General features: G+C 37.4%; 2 protein-coding genes across 6 annotated transcripts in view; one reads left to right on the forward strand and one right to left on the reverse strand.

Moving 5' to 3' along the window:
* Positions 1 to 17,796, forward strand: part of RAB3GAP1 (RAB3 GTPase activating protein catalytic subunit 1) — a 126,498-nt gene that overhangs the window by 97,779 nt on the left and 10,923 nt on the right. For all 3 annotated transcript variants that reach the window (XM_024122184.3, XM_024122185.3, XM_028477389.2), the window contains 2 exons: positions 4,629 to 4,766; positions 8,461 to 8,688. In XM_024122184.3, the coding sequence (XP_023977952.1) occupies positions 4,629 to 4,766; positions 8,461 to 8,688 (366 nt within the window). The remainder of the gene's footprint in view (positions 1 to 4,628; positions 4,767 to 8,460; positions 8,689 to 17,796) is intronic.
* ZRANB3 (zinc finger RANBP2-type containing 3) overlaps positions 1 to 17,796 on the reverse strand; it is a 374,344-nt gene that overhangs the window by 41,459 nt on the left and 315,089 nt on the right. The gene's annotated exons all lie outside the window — the stretch shown is intronic.

The raw sequence follows: 17,796 nt of genomic DNA on the forward strand, positions 1-17,796 counted from the left end.
TAATTGGAGTAAAATTGCTTTACAATGTTGTGTTAGTTTCTGCTGTACAATGAAGTGAATCAGCTGTATGTATACCTATATCCCCTCCCTCTTGGACCTCCCTCCCACGCCCCACCCATCCCACCCATCTAGGTCATCACAGAGCACCAAGCTGAACTCCCTGTGCTATATACATCCCGTTCCCACTAGCTATCTATTTTACATATGGTGGTGTATTTATGTCAAACCTAATCTCCCAATTTTGTCCCACCCTCCCCTCCCCCCCCAGCCATGTCCACATGTCTGTTCTCTACATCTACGTCCCTATTCCTGCCTTACGAATAGGTTCATCTGTACTGTTAGATTCCACATATATGCGTTAATATACGGTATTTCTGGCTTACTTCACTCTGTATGACAGACTCTAGGCTATTATTCTTTTGAGGACTTTTTCTTATATAAGACCTAAGAGGCTAGTATCGCTTCTCAGGCTGCAAGGATTGACTTAAAAGGTTTTTTAACCAGTTTTCATATTTTGAGATGGGTTGATCAGTTGTAATAATTGTGCAGTGGGATGTTGGGATGATTGCTTGATAATTTTAAACATGGATTCTGTTAACTTATTTTTCCATGCTTATATTGTTTCTTTGCCAGGTGGCTGTCATTTATGACATTAGTTTTGTTTGACAGGCCTTATCTTTTTGCTTCTTTATATTATTTTAAAAGTAATTATATTTTAGATACTTCATCACTAACTGTTAGTATTAGGACAGACTATTCTAATGCTAGAAACCAAGTGTATATTTTTTCAAATTTTGTTGGAGTGCATGCAGTTGGTATTGAGGTCTTGTGGCATAGACTGGGATGTAGGAATCTAGCAGAGCTAGATTTGTAGCCTGGCACCACCCTTATTTTTAACTAGTATTGCTAGTAGAGGCTATGTTTCCTTTCTGAGCCTTGTTTTTCTCTCTTAAAAAAAAGTTTGCATTTTCTAGAATTTTATATAAATTTTATGTAATTACAGTATGGTTTTTTTGTGTGTGTGTGTGTGTGAATTCTTTTAGCATAATTATTTTGAGATTCATATATGTTGTTGTGTGTATCAGTAGTTCATTCATTTTTATCGCTTAGTAGTGTTCCTCAGCATGGATATAGCACAGTTCATTTATTCACTTTTTGATAGACTTCCCAAAAATGGTCATAAGGAAGCTTTTTATCTTGATTGTAGTGACTGCTTCATGGGTATGTACTTAACAAATGTACCCTTTAAATTATTGTATGTTGATTATACTTCAAAAAATACTGTTTAAAAATTTGTCATATGATCAGTGATTGACAAGAAGAAAAAAATGAAAGTATTTCTGTCTTGTTCTAATGTATCTTCAGTTTGAAAACCCTACCTATTTATTTATTTCATAAACAAATATTAAATACTTTAAAAGCCAATAATAGTTTGTATTACTCTGGGTTGTTCAGGGTTAAATTACATATCATATTTAAAGATATTTGGCATGTAAGTGTTCAGTGAAGTTTAATATTTTATGTGCTTTCTTTTTCCAGGTTTTAATTAACAGTACTCCCTATTTTTAATGAACTTGTTGCATATGTGTTGGTTTGATTGGGTTAATGAAGAGTCAGAGGAAGTTGTTCTGGAAGCTCAAGCTTTATTTTTCTTCAAAATGCTATGTCTTCCTCATTTATTTCAGATGCTTTAGTTTCCACATTCAAATTTGTAATCCACATCTGGAATAATTTAAACTTATTTTTCTCTCAACATGCATCTTATGTATTTAGAAATTAATTTTTGTCTTACCTTTAGGTAAATCGGGGCAAATTTTTAATCTGTTTTACTTTCTTACTTTAAAGTTAATCTTATTTGAATTATAACCATTGTATATGTACTTATAGAAAATGTTTGGAATTCAAAATGATCCCAGTTGAAACCATTATAATTTCAAACTTTAGAAATTAGCTTAAAATGTGCTGTTAATCCATTGCCACTTCACCAAAAAAAAAAGTAAATAATAAGACTTTATATTCTAAGAATTTAAATACACTCCCTTATTCCTTTCATGTAGACTTAGGTCAACCTAAAATTTATGGCTAGGAAAGGCTTAAATATTTTACTCAGCATTTTAGAGCCAGGGCTAGAAGAGAAATTTGTAGAGAATCTGTTAAAGCAGGAGTTCTTAGGTAGTGGATTAGATCCAAACTAATAGTTCTCAAAGCCAGCGTTAGATAGATGTCCTAGATTCTCCCTTCAGTTTGCCACTTGAGAGTTTGCCTTTTCAATGATGTTGGGCAAGACGCTATCTCTGCATTCAGTTTCACCACATGGAAAATGCACTGATGACTTCTCAGTGATCAGCGATGAGATCATGTGTATGAGAAAGCTTTGGGCATATTCAGAAATGGTACATATAAGAATGTGTGGCCCTCATGCTCTTTGCTGCTTGTATTCCTCTTGATCATGTTTTTCACTTACAGTTGGCCAGAGTTCCCAGGTGGGAGGGGTAGTCAGTATCCTTTCAGTATCTCCTCTCTACCTTCAGGAGGCTAAAGGACAATGAAAAGGAGTTCCTTTTTAATGGAAGTAATGAGGGCCTCTGCTCCTGAGTATACTGCTTCATTGGAGATTCATGTTATTTTTATTTATTTTTTTTTTTTTGCGGTACGCGGGCCTCTCACTGTTGTGGCCTCTCCCGTTGCAGAGCACAGGCTCCGGACGTGCAGGCCCAGCGGCCATGGCTCATGGGCTCAGCCGCTCCGCAGCATGTGGGATCCTCCCGGACCGGGGCACGAACCCATATCCCCTGCATCGGCAGGCGGACTCTCAATCACTGCGCCACCAGGGAAGCCCTCATGTTATTTTTGAATCTGAGGAATTTTGATATCATAGGGAAAGTAGAGTAAAAAACTTAAAATACAACCTAAGTATTTTGTCTCTAATTACAAGTGTTTATTGAGCTTGTGCCAGGATCTATTCTTCACAACAGTGAGTCACATAAAGCTGGAGTAATTGCTCAAGGTTATACAGCTGGGATTCAAACACAGGCATGTTGTTTCTAGAGCCCAAACTCTTAACCAGTCTGTCATACTGTCTTACCAATTATTATTCAACCCCAGGTATCAGTGTGAGACTTTGAAAGTGATGCATGTTCATTGTAGAGAAAGCAAAACAAAAGCTCGTAATTCCATAATCCAGAGATAATCACTGTTAAAGTAGTTCCTTCCCATTTTTTCCTATATCAAACCATTTCCCTGTTATTGTACATTCAGATTCTTTCCAATTTTCACAATGTTATAAATAATTCTACAGTAGTATTTCTAGAAGTGGAATTCTTGGGTCAGAGGGCATGATCATAAATGCTTGCCGTGTATTGATTTCCAGATTGTTGTCTGGGAAGATTTATATTCTCTCCAGCACTGTTTGTAAGTGCCCTTGTAGGTTTGTTTCAAAAATGAGAATGATATAAAAGTTACTTTCTTTTGTTTGTTGCTGTGTTTTGAATGCCATACCTTTACTATGCTTCTACTTTATTTCTGACAGATATTTGCAAAAATTATTTATCTCTGTGGAAGTGGTTCTCAACTGGGGAGTGTGTTTTGCCTCCCAAGGGTATTTGGCAAGGTCTGGAAACATTTTTGTTTGTCATGAGGTAGAGTGGTACTACAGGCAGTAGTGGTACTACTACAGTAGGCAGAGGCCAGAGATATGCTGCTAAACATCCTACAATGCATAGAACAGGCACCACGATAGAATTATCCAGTCTAAACTCTGAGTAGTACTGAGGCTAAGAAAACTTGCTTTATAGTAAGCTCCTGAAATCTAGAAGGAATCTATTTATTGACAAGGCACTTACTTCTGCTAGGTCTCATCCTATTTAGTAATAAAGGAGTTCATGTTTTTCTGGCTTTAACAACAAAGCAGGCAAGATGTGTTTGGTTAGTCTCTGGGTTGTTGAGTTCTTCATATTTCAAATATAAAATCTAATGGAATCAATTCTCAGAGAACTTTCCTAAGCCCCCCTGAACAGTTTTGAAATGTTTTCTGTCTCTCTCTTTATGATTCTACAGTTGTATTTTCCTTTAGATTTGCCTTAGCTGCTGTTTTATTTGGGGTTACCATTAAAATATATAATGTCTCTGATTCCCCAAAGTAAAAAACAATTTATTGTGGGAATTGGTAATTTGAATGTGTTGGAACATAAACTCAAAGCTACTCCTCCAACATAAAATGTAGTTATTTGGGGTTCAGTTCTTTTCAATTTTCTTCTCTTACTAGGTATAATAAAAACCTTGTTGCAACTAGTAATGGCATTCATAAAAATATCTTAGGACTTCATTTCTTTATCATTAATAGGCAGGAAAATGTTCAGTGCATCCAGTTTCCTCTTTAGCTATGGTCAAGGAAACATGATAATCTTATCTGTTGGCTGGCGGTGGGGGGGGTGCACTGACAGTCATATTTATTCTTCTTGTTACTTTTTCTCGTAGGTTCCAAAAAACTTGCAAATTTCTCTGAATTCTTTTAAATACATATCTTGTGACTGCTATAGCTGAAATAATTGTTGTCTTTGTTCTATTTTTATAGTTCTGCTTTCTCTAAAAACAGCTATTCACGAGCTTTGTCCTTTTGTGCTTCGCAGGAACCAGCACCTATGACAGAAGATCTGCTAGAAGAGCAGTCGGAGGTTCTAGCTAAATTGGGTACATCGGCAGAAGGGGCTCACCTCCGAGCACGCATGCAGAGTGCCTGTCTGCTCTCAGATATGGAGTCTTTTAAGGTGGGTCACGTTATCAGAGCTCGGAAGTCTATTTTGAGCTATTCTGGGATGAAGCTGTGAAAGTCACTCTGTAAAGTGGTGTGAAGGCCTGCATGTCTTTTTTTTTTATTAAATGTTTAGATTTCATTCGTAGTTACAACACCCTACCTCCATCCCCTAAAGGTCATAGTCAAACTTGCTTCTTGAGCTTAAAAAAAGAAAAGAACAATCTTTTTTTAAAAAATGATTCTATTTTTAAAAAATAAATTTATTTTATTTATTTTTGGCTGCATTGGGTCTTCGTTGCTATGCGCGGGCTTTCTCTAGTTGCGGTGAGCGGGGGCTACTCTTTGACGCGGTGCGTGGGCTTCTCATTGTGGTGGCTTCTCTTGTTGCCGAGCATGGGCTCTAGGCATGTGGGCTTCAGTAGTTGTGGCACGCGGGCTCTAGAGCGCAGGCTCAGTAGTTGTGGTGCACGGGCTTAGTTGCTCTGTGGCATGTGGGATCTTCCCGGACCAGGGCTCAAACCCGTGTCCCCTGCATTGGCAGGTGGATTCTTAACGACTGCACCACCCGGGAAGTCTGAAAAGAATAATCTTTGAATAATGGTTGGAAGTTGAGAACTGAATCATTTCTATATGTGGATTGGGATGTTTTCTTCCTTTAGGTGTGTTCAGTCAATTTAATGCAAGGTTTTTAGAAATCCTTAGGATTTAACATAGGCTGCTTCATTCAGCAAACCTTTGATTGCCTACTTTGTGACAGGCACTGTGATTAGGTAATTAAGAAGTACAATGTTTATCCTCAGTTACAGTCTATTGAGGTTGTGGGAGGAGATATGTAAATAATTACTATGTGATGAGTTCTCTTAGGAGAGCACGGTCAAAAAGGTGACTGTACTGAGTGGAGGTCATGGAAAATTTTTCAGAAGAGTCACAGTTTAGGATGAATAGGCATTTGCTACCTGGAGAAGAATATTTTAGGCTTAGATACAGGCCTGTATCTAGAACACAAAGGATTCAGAGAATGGTGACACTTAGCTTATTAATTTAAAAACGAAGGGATGAAGAAAGTCTTTTTGGATTATTTATTTTTGAAAGCAGAGGCAAATCCATGTACATTAAAAAAAAAAAAAAATGGGTAGCTCAGTGGGCCACAGGGCTTCCTTTTCCTATTATTGATACTCTGAACTGTTTCCCATGCCCAGACTTTCTCCCTTAACCTATTGCTACCTGTGATGGCCTCCATTTCTTCATTCCACAGCTCCTACTCAGTCCTGTTTTTGTGCTAGGTAGGCCAGCATGAGTTTGATTTTTCAACATAAACACCCCGTGAAAACCTATGCCACTTTCATCTTCCCTGCTAGCAGAGAGTGACAATAAAAGGGAGTCTTTTTATTCCCTGCTTGTTTCCCCCATCTTTCCTAAAAGAAGAAATCTTCAGTAAACCTCTCAAGAGCTGCATGTTTTCCGTAGAGATTAGAAAGATATAGAAAATCTTTGAGTTCTATTCTGCTGTGAGGCAAGAAAAAGAGATGAGTTTTAAAACAGATAGTTGGTACAGTGGATAAAGAGAAGCCAGTTGGCTCTCAGGGTATGTGTTAAATCAAAAAGTTAGAGAAGGGAATTGGCTTAGGGTGTGTGTGCACAGTAGGAAGTACTAGCCTCCATAGCAGCTATTTTTTTACCTGACCTTTAGCTGCCTTCATATTCATCTGTCCCTATTCTGCTACAGTGTCCTTGTAGAAGCATGTGCAGGAGGAAATTCCAAATTGGAGCTGTAAAAGCTTTTCCCCATAGAAACCTTTGCCCCTCATGGTAAGGTGCTATATAATTCCTTTAACATGGTGCTTCAGCAAAACTGTGGTTCGTTAGACTTTTTTGGACTAACCTGGGTCATGTAAAAATCTCTTCAATAACATTGTTTTAACCAGAAAATAGATTATATGTCAAATAACCAACTTACACATCTGCCCCTATGTGGGAATCAGATAATATATTTAAGGAAATACGTAGTCACTCTAAAATAGGTATGGTTGCCTTTCCCTTTTTGTATAGGGATGACTTGGTATTAGAGGCCATGGGAGAGTCCCCAGAGCTTTGCATAAATGCTGATAGGTACATGAGGCACCTACACTGCACAATTCCAGAAGGACAGGGCCTGTTCTCGAGCATGCCCTTGGAGTATATACCTGTAAGAGTAGAAAGAAGATAAGCCATAGCTGAAGTGAGTCTTGAACCTCTCCTAGTAGTGCTATGTTCTGTCTGGTATAATAAGGACAACCAGAAGGAAGAATTCTGGTGTGAAATGTCTTTCTTTAACCCATTCTGTAGTACAAGAGTTCAATGTTGTTTTCTTTTTCAGGTTCATTCTCTTCACTCGAGGCTTATCTCTCTAGTTTCCTGAGATGTTTTCATGTGGGTGTGGTGTTGCCTGGTTAATATCCAGTCTTAGTACATGAATCCTGAATCATGCCGTAATCTTGACCCACTGCAGTTCACAGCAGTTTTTTGTTGCTGTGATGCCATAGCCCTTAGAAGTTTATGGTGTTGGCTGTCAGTTAAGACCCCTCCTCTGATTTCTCATCCCTTTGGGGATTTCCTAAATTGGTGGGGATCATTATACTGGCAGCCAGTAAGCTCAATAAGGAGAAGTTGGCAGTTTTGCTCTTCAAATTTAAGACTAACCATTCTCATCATGTTGGTTTTCATTTTGGTGTGAGGTTAATTTAATTTAAAGAGAAAGAAAATTACCATATGCTTAACACTTTTTAGTAATGCTTACATCACTTACTGTTTCAGGCAATTAAATATAGTACTCACAGCAGGATGAATATGTTGTGGTAGAGAATTATAACCAAAAAGGTATGTGTTTAATGTATGTACACATATCCTTTGAATATTAAGGGATGATATATATGCCCATCCTTAATACTCTACTAATATATTACTGGGCACTGGCAAAAAGACCTCCATGCCTTACCACTAACACTGTAAAGCCTCTCCCTTTTTTTTCAGGCTTGAATGTAGAAGTACTTAAAAGGATTTTGGCATGCATCATTGTTAATTCTATAGAACTATCCACTAAATAAAACTTTAGTTTGGTTTCAGAAACCTGAAAAACAATGATTTTAATTCCAATTCCTTAATGGCACAAAAGCAGATTTTAATTCCAATTCCTTAATGGCACAAAAGCAGTTTATGTAATGGTAACTTGTTATATAAAGCATGAGAATTTGATGGCTGAATAGAACATTTTTGAGGTTAGCTGATATTTATTGCAGTATCAGTATTGACTTATCGAGGAAAAAAAGAGCAGAACTTTTCCATCATTGGGTTATTATTCTGATCATGTTGTGTATTATTTAGTTTACTTGACTTGAGCTTATTGATACTTTTCTAAGTATTGAGTAGTTATTATACTATAATTTTAACTTATATAACTTATAGTCTGAGATTTATTTTCACTTTATGTCAAATTTTTCCAAATTCATCAAATGAAAATGTTTTCTTTTTCTATAAAATGGGGGCAGCAAAAATAAAGTACTTTTGGTGCTTTAACATCTGACCTGATTTAAAGGTGACACTGTAACTTGTCACATACTAGATTTTGTAAAGAATGGTCTTTTTATGAAAGTGAAAGTATGATTTTTGAAAACAGGTTTATCAGTAACTTGATTTTTATTTGATTCTGCTGAATTTTTTGTCTGTTTTAGGCAGCTAATCCAGGTTGTTTTCTGGAAGATTTTGTGAGGTGGTACTCACCCCGGGATTATATTGAAGAGGAAGTGATTGATGAAAAGGGCAACATGGTTCTGAAAGGAGAACTGAGCGCCCGAATGAAGATTCCAAGCAATATGTGGGTAGAAGCCTGGGAAACAGCTAAGCCAATTCCTGCTAGAAGGCAAAGGAGACTCTTTGATGATACACGGGAAGCAGAAAAGGTAACTGACGTTTGGGTATACTGCTAATTGTTGTTCTAGTATTTTATTTTATTTTTTTGCGGTACGCAGGCCTCTCATTGCTGTGGCCTCTCCCGTTGCGGAGTACAGGCTCCGGACGCACAGACTCAGTGGCCATGGCTCACGGGCCCAGCCGCTCCGCGGCATGTGGGATCTTCCCGGACCGGGGCACGAACCCGTGTCCCCTGCATTGGCAGGTGGATTCTCAACCACTGCGCCACCAGGGAAGCCCTGTTCTAGTATTTTAAAAACTATGATAGATATGAAAGCTTTGGACATACTTGAGAAGCAAAGCATTGAAATGTAATGAACCTTTTACATATTGAATATTCACATTTAAGATTTTAGAACTGGTTACAGATAGTCCAAAGAATAATAAGACATGCATATTTTACATAGAATGTTTACCATTGGACCATCTCACAGCATATGTCAAAAGCCTTAAAAATGATCATGTCTTTTGACCTAGCAGTTCTACTGCCAAAAAAATGTATTAAAGGAATAATGAGAGATACATAAAGATCAGTGTTCAAGAATGATGTTCAAAAAGTTTCGTAGTGAAAAAGTAGATACAAGCAACATTTCCAAAAATAAGGCTTCGTTTAATAAATTACGATATAATCATTTAGTAGACTACTTTGCAATTATTAAAAAAACATTTGGAGTTCTGGAGAATCTTGGCAGCCACCTGATATCAAGTTGTCCCACATACCCTTCCACCCACCCAACTCCCAAAAAACCCCATGAAATTAAGTAGAGTACAAAAATCCATGCTGTCTGCATTACTACAGTTAGAGATTACAGTGATCTTTGAATTAACTAAGTAAGTAGAGAAATAAGCCAGATTCCAGTGGATTTCCCACTGTTGTAAGCCTGTGGGTGTAGAGAGTATGGACAGGGAGTCTTAAGAAGAAATGCTGAGGGATACAGAAGACTTAAATGCAGCACAGTCACTCCAGAAAGATTGCTCCTAACACTAAGTGTCAAAATACTCAACACAGGTAGGGCTTGAGAGTTAACAGCACTGGCTGCAGGGAAGTGGCTTGACAGTAAGCAGGACCAGAAGTGGACACTCAGAGAGACTCTGCCTTAGGAAGAACCAGGTGTCTAAGTAGGAATGATATACCCCTTAGAGATAAATCATTGATGGGAAAGAAGGAAACAAGGGGAAGATTAAAGATTCTGTAGGAATGAAAGAGAAATAAGACATATCAACCTCCCTCATCTCCCACCATCCATTAAAGAAATTATGCAGAAGAGGGCACTTTTGAACTGTGACATGACCAATAATAGTAAAGAGCAGACCACATCTATATAAAACTACTCTAAAAAACGGAAAGTACAGATTGGATCATTTCAGCTAATAAAAACATTTCCCAGAAAACCGACCATAAAGCAGAAGAAAATTGTAACATAACAGTCCAAACTGAATCAGATATTCTCAAACAAGCATAGGGGATATGAAAAATCATGTTTAATTAGAAATACTAAAAACAAGAACACAAATGAATCCAAAACCCCACAAAGAAATGAAACTACTGTTAATTTAACTCAGGATAGAAGTATAAGAAAAAGACAACCATATCAAAAACAAAAGACTAAATTACATGGCACCCACAGAAGAATAGGTTCATATTTAAATTTAATAAAAGGCATTGAGGAAGAAAATGAGATAAAGGAGTAAAGGGACTGGGGAGAAAATAGTAAAAATGAAAGATAGGAGAAGTAGGAATAATACTCATTTTATCAGAGTCCTTGAAGCAGAAAAATCAAAGCACTAGAACAGAACTAATACTTAAAACTTCAATTTAAGAAAACTTTCTGGTTATGAAAGAAAACCCAAATTTACACATTGAAAGGGCTCACTGGATACAGGGGAAAGTTGACTAGGAGTAGTGATCTCCAAATTATATCACTGTAATACTACTAGACCTTAAATATTTAAAAAACAAAAACAAAAAACTCAGACCCTGCAGGCAAAAACATGAAAATAATTTACAAGGGAAAGAGAACGAGAGAGTTGTCAGATTTCTCAACAGCAGGGCAGTGTGGAGTAGAGTTTTCAAGAAATATAAGCAGAAAATACACACTAAAGATTTTACATTCCACCAAGATGTCCAGGTAGTCAAGGCTATAAAAAATGTTTTCTCTGAGTTTTTGCCCATGTAACTGTATACGTGTGCCCTTCCTGAGGAGTCCACTACAGCTGTCCCTGTCCAATAGAACTTCCTGCAGTGTTCAGAATGGTTATAGCTCTGCTGTCCAAAATGGTAGCCCCTGGCCATATGTGGCTTTAATGAGCACTTGAAATATGGCTTGTATAACATAGGAACTGGATTTCTAAATGGCTGCATTTGGCTAGTGGCTGCCTTATTGAACAGTATAGTATAGGAGGATGAACTTACCCAACCAAGAGATGACTAGGGAAACTTTGGCAAAGGGCTTATGGGTGAGCATTTCATTTATTTAATTTTAGAGCTAAGACTAAAACTAGGTGGGGACATGGGTAGAAGAAGAATATGTAAAAACTGTATATTAGGGCAAAGTAGAATGCAGCTAAAAATGTTGGGTTGGAAAAAGAGAGAAGGAGGAAAGTAGAATGAAATCATTGACTGTTACATAGATAATAAGTGGTAAGCAAAGGGTACCATTTAAAATTATCAGACCAGTTCATAAAATAGTTAAAGATATAAGGGAATTAAGGGCAGCATAAAAGGTATTAATACACGGTTATCTACTAGAATAAAAATATAAACCTTCCTAAGTACAACGGAAAAATTATTCAAAAGCAAAGAACACACAGCAAATAGTTACACACATAATAAAAATCATATCACATGCAGAGTAATTACAGTATAAGATAGTCATATAAAACCCAACTCTCTGCTGTAAACAAGGCATTCTGTGATTCAGAAAGGCTACAAAGTAAACAATGGACAGAGATTTACCAGGTAAATGAAAACATTAAGAAAGCAGGAGTTTTAATCCTGATGCCAAACAAAATAGAAAGCAGAAAAGCATTAAATGAGATACACAAGGATGCTTTATAGTCTAAGAGTGATATTTCACAATGAGGATATACAATTGTTAATGTTCATGTACTAGATAACACAGTAACCATTTGTATAAAGCAGAAACCATGGGAGATGCAAAAAGAAATAGATCAAAACACACTAATAAGAGAGGACTTTTTTTTTTTTTTTTTTGTGGTATGCGGGCCTCTCACTGTTGTGGCCTCTCCCGTTGCGGGAGCACAGGCTCCGGATGCGCAGGCTCAGCGGCCATGGCTCACGGGCCCAGCCCCTCCGCGGCATGTGGGATCTTCCCGGACCGGGGCACGAACCCGTGTCCCCTGCATCGGCAGGCGGACTCTCAACCACTGCGCCACCAGGGAAGCCCAACACAGGACTTTTAACACAGTCTTAATACAAGACAGGTAAACAAAATTAAGAAAAGATCTAAACAAGGTAATGTTGATCTTTTAGATGTATCTCAAACACTATACCTTGATAATAGAAACTGTACTTTCTTTTCAAGCACACGTGGAACATTCACAAAAACTGATAGTAGGGACTTCCCTGGTGGCGCAGTGGTTAAGAATCCACCTGCCCAGTGGTTGCGCGTCCGCCTGCCGATGCAGGGGAACTGGGTTCGTGCCCCGGTCTGGGAGGATCCCACATGCCGCGGAGCGGCTGGGCCCGTGAGCCATGGCCGCTGGGCCTGCGCGTCCGGAGCCTGTGCTCCACAACGGGAGAGGCCACAGCAGAGGGAGGCCCGCACAACTACTGAAGCCTGCACGCCTAGAGCCTGTGCTCCACAACAAGAGAAGCCACCACAATGAGAAGCCTGTACACTGCAACTAGAGAAAGCTCACGCACAGCAACAAAGACCCAATGTAGCCAAAAATAAATAAATAATAAAATAAATTTATTTTTAAAAATTATTTAAAAAAGCAAGAGAATGAAAATTATTGGATTAATAAATTCCTAACTCAAAAACCTAGATAAAGAACAACAAAGTAAAACCAGAAGAAAATTAAGGAAAGGCAGTCATAAAGATAAAAAGCAGATAACAGTGAGGTAGAGAACAGAAAAACAGATCAAATTAATAAATCTGGTTTAAAAAAAATCAAAGTAGATAAGCCATTAGCTACCTTAATCACAAAAGAAAGGGAAAAGCATGCATATGCAAAATAAGAAATGATGAAAAGGGCAAATGACTATTGATTCAGAGGAAGTATTTTTTTAAACATACTGAACATTTGAAAACTGAGATGAAATGGATGATTTCTTAGGAAAATGCAGTGTACCAAAACTGACCCCAGTAAAGACAAAGTATATATAAACAGACCAGTTTCCAAAGAAGAAATAGAGACAGTTATCAAGGAATAACCCTGTAAAAAGGCACCAGGCCTAGCTGGTTTCACAGGGGAATAGAGCTAAATGCTGAGAGACCATGTAGTTCCAATGCTGCACAAATTGTTTCAATGCATAGTAATTGAAGGAAATTTTCCAGAGTCTTTTTATGAAGTACCTATAACAGTGTACCTAAATCTGATAGAGACAGCATATAAAAAAAAAGTTACAGACCAGTAATAAGAAATTGAATGCAAAAATGCTAAGTGAACAGACTCTATTACCACTTTAAGAAAATAACACATGTTGATTGAATGCAAGGATGATTATTTGGAACTCTTTATACAGTATAATTGACTGGATTAACAAGTCTAAGTAGAAAATTGTATTATTATGAAGCAGAGGCATAGGAGCTAAAAAGAAAAAAACTGCAGATTATGTGGCAGTATAGTGGAAAAAATCTAAAGAATCATTGTTAAAATTAATTCAAGCAAAAGAATTCAGCAAGGTAGCAGGATATAAAGTTAATATACAACTAGTAGCACTCATGTACACAAATAATAGCCATTCTGAAGATGTAAATGTCATTATCTTTTCACTATAAGAAGAAAAAAAGCGATTAAAATACTTGGGAATAAACTTTAACAAGAAATCTTTGAAATCTGAATAAAGAAAACAAAATGCTCCTGAAAAACACAATTGAACAAATAGAAAGATACCCTTTGTTCCTGATTAGGAAGTCTCAATATCATTAAGGTCAGTTCTACCTAAATCAATTTATAAATTTAGTGCAATCCCAATAAAAACACTAAAAGGCTTTATTATGGAGCCAGACAAGTTGGTAGTAAAGTTCATATGGAGAAATAAAAATGCAAGTTAGGACTCAGGGGTTTGGAGAGTAGACGTTAATGGATTTCTTTTTGGGGTGCTGAAAATGTTATAAAATTGATTGTGGTTTTTGGTTGTACAACTCTGTAAATATACCTAAAACCATTGAATTGTACACTTTAAGAGGGTGAATTGTTTAAAAAGCACATGCAGCAATAGCTAAGAACAGGTTGAAAAGAAAGAGCTATGGGGGAAGGGAGGGAAAGGGCGGCAACTAACCCAACCAGATTTTAAAGCACAGTACAAAGCCTCACTATTTAAATAATGTGATACTGGTGCATAAATAGACAGCTCAGTGAAACAGAATGGAAAGTCCATAACTACATGTGGAAATCTAGTATATGATGAAGATGGCATCTCAATCACTGGGGTATAGATGGCCTTTTTAATAAATGGTCTTGAGATAACAGAATAACCTTTTGGAAAAAGATAAATTAGATCTCTCTCATATACCATAGACAAGAATGGACTGAAGACGAAGCTGTAGGAGCACTAGAAGAAAACATGGGTGAATTCCTCCATAACCTGAATATAGAGAAAGGAGTCAAAACCCAGATGCAGTTAAAAATATGATTGATGAATTTGTTTAAAAAAAAACTCTTGCATGACAAAAATAAATTCAAAAGACAAATGATAAACTGAGAGAAATATTTGTAAACTGGGAGAATATGTATTGCAGATAAAGGGCCAAAATACTATAGAAAAATGGTCAGGAGATAAGAGTAGAGAACTCACCATAAAAAGGGTAATTACCCTTAAACCTATCAAAAGATGTTCAACTTCATTCATGATAAGAGAAATGCAAATTAAAACTGTACTGAGATAACCATTTCTCACAATCAGATTGGCAAAAATTCAAAAGCTTGATAAATACTCAGTGAGGCCATGAGGCACCATGCCCTCTCATACAGTACTGGTAAGAGGCTAGATGGTACAAGCCCCTGTGGAGGGGAATTTGGCAGTATTTAATAAAATTTACATATGCATTTACCCTTTCACCTAGAAGCAATCCCATTTCTAGGAATTTACCCTAATATTTTCAACAGAACAAAAATACAGATGCATTAAGTTATTCATTGCTGCATTACTTGTAATTACAAAATACTGGAAACTATCTACATGCCCCTACTTAGGAGCTTTGTGGAATAAACTGTGGTTCATCTGCATAACTGAGTACTATGTAGCGGTTTAAAAGAAAAAAAAAAGGAGAAAAACCTTTTTTAACTGATAGAAACCAGCTTCTAGGATATGTTTTTAAGAGAGAAGTATAAAAGTGTATAAAAGTATAAAAGAGTATCAAGGAGTATAGTAAAGAAAAGTACAAACGAGTATAAAAATAAAGTATAAAAGAGTATAGCTTCATTTTGTGTTTAAAAAAAAACGGGGGGGGCAATTAAGAAAACATATATCTATTTATGTTTACAAAAAGGAACTCAGTAAGGATAAACCAGAAAACACTGAAATTAGTTACCCAGAATGGTTGGGAGGGGGAGGGAAAGATAGAGTGGAAGGAATATGGGAGGGGGGGGTGACACTTAGAAAAGAGTGTGCTTTCTGTATACATTTGACTCTGGAAAAATATAATGGTCTACATTCAAAACTTAAATCAAGAAGAACAGAAAGAGGGGAAATAACCTAAGACTGAAAGCAAGCTGAGATAAACTCGTTGTTTTTCAAATGAATAACATCTACACTGAAAGGGGGATGGAGTGGGAGGAAAAAATCTAATTCAGGTAATTTATGGACAAAAGATATGTTTGACTGTATACCCTTAGGTGTGGTGGGTGGCGGGAGACCACAGGAAACAAATCTTAAACTCGTACTTTCTAGGTTTGTTTTTATAGTGATATGGGTAAGCAATTCTGAAACTTGTAGATGGATTATTGTTTGAGCAAATGAGTAATTTGGTATTGTTGGGAGCCAGAATTCTCACTGTGGAAGTGAGATGCAAACATGGAATTGAGGAAGGCAAAGAAGACCCAGTGGCAATGATTGGAATTGGAGGTATTGGTGTAGACTCATAGGTTTCTAAAATACGGATAGGTATGTGGATATGTACATATGTATATATATAAGCATACATTTCCTAGCTCACTTCTGTAGGGATCTAGAAGCAGTGACATCCTGGTAGCAGTGAGCACATATATTTTGATTTCTAGAACATTCCTTACTAAAAGGAACCATGCTTTCTTCAGAGAAATGGCTGATTTCAGGATTGGGGCAGGGAAGGTGTAAGATGTATAGAAGATCATGTGTTGCCAGAAAATAAGGAAGTGTTTTTTAAAAACATGGGGTCGGGCTTCCCTGGTGGCGCAGTGGTTGAGAGTCCGCCTGCCGATGCAGGGGACGTGGGTTCGTGCCCTGGTCCGGGAAGATCCTACATGCTGCGGAGCGGCTGGGCCCGTGAGCCATGGCCGCTGGGCCTGCGCGTCCGGAGCCTGTGCTCCGCAACGGGAGAGGCCACAGCGGTGAGAGGCCCGCGTACCGCAAAAAAAAAAACTAAAATAAAATAAAAAAATAAAATTAAAAAGATGGGGTTATTTCATAAGTAGCTAGGTTGAAGGGGCTCTTACTGGCCAAATCTGGACAATTTGAGTGCCAGATAAGGACAGTAATGAATTATAAACCATTGGATAGAAATCATAACCCATGGGTCCACATTGATAATATGTAGATAAATAAAGAAATGGGAGAGAAGGGAGGGCATTTCAGCACAAAGATGAATGATAAATATAGAGGATAAGTTGGAGTTGGAAACTTCATTTTACAACCGTATTTATAGTAACTGGTTCAGGTAAGAATCATCAATAGATATTAAGTCTAGGTGGAAATCTGGGTGAAGAGTGTCATACTTGCATGGTTTTAAAGTGGCTCTTTACAGATTATACTTCTGAATTGCAAGGGAATAAATAATAAGTATGCACTGGAGAAATGGGACAGTATCTTGACTGAATGATCAAAATGAATATCACCAATAAGGGGCAGATTGTCTGCATTGAGATGTGATAATCTGAACGGTCCAACATCACTTATGTACTGTTTGGTCCAAGAGTGCATAATCTGCATCTAATAGTGAGGAAACATTAGAGAAACCTCAAATGAGAAACACTCTGTTTTAAAAAGAGCTAAAAAAAATATACACACAACTGTGGGAGAAGATGAAAGGAACACAGGAACCAATTGAAAGATTACCCAATGGCCAACACTGGAACAATTTGAGCAATAATAAATAAAATATTATTGGATTATAATCAAAATATAAATATCCTTGAGTCTATAGCGATATAAATAAATCATGGAATAAATTGGAGAGGAGAGACAAATCTCCCTTGCAGAAGAACTCTAAATCTACTCTGCCATCAACGAAGTGGAGCATACCTCTGCACTCCATAAGTGTGGGCTGTGCACGGTGACTTCCTTCTATAGTACAGTGTGCAGCGTAGGGGAAATGAGCAGCTGTACAGTGCAGAAACCTGACAAACACCACCTTAGCCAGGTGAGCAAGGGTGACAACAGGGATAATAAGTCACTTCTTGATAAGATATGATGAAAATGGCACTCTACATCTTTGGTCTTCCTCCCCAAAACATATAACTGCAGTTTTAATTATCAAAAAAAAACAGCAAATAAGTCATAATTGAGGGACTTTTTACAAAATACAAGACTAGAATTCCTCAAAACTGTCTAAGGCCAGTAAAAACAAGAAAGTCTGAGAAACTGTCACATCCAAGGGGAGCCTAGAAACATTACTACTAAATATAATGTGATATCCTGGATGGGATCCTGGAATAGGAAAGGGACATTAGATAAAAACTAAGGAAACTTTGTACACAAATATTGAGAGCCT

This window comes from Physeter macrocephalus, chromosome 2 (genome assembly GCF_002837175.3).
Source record: "Physeter macrocephalus isolate SW-GA chromosome 2, ASM283717v5, whole genome shotgun sequence".
Lineage (NCBI taxonomy): Eukaryota > Metazoa > Chordata > Mammalia > Artiodactyla > Physeteridae > Physeter > Physeter macrocephalus.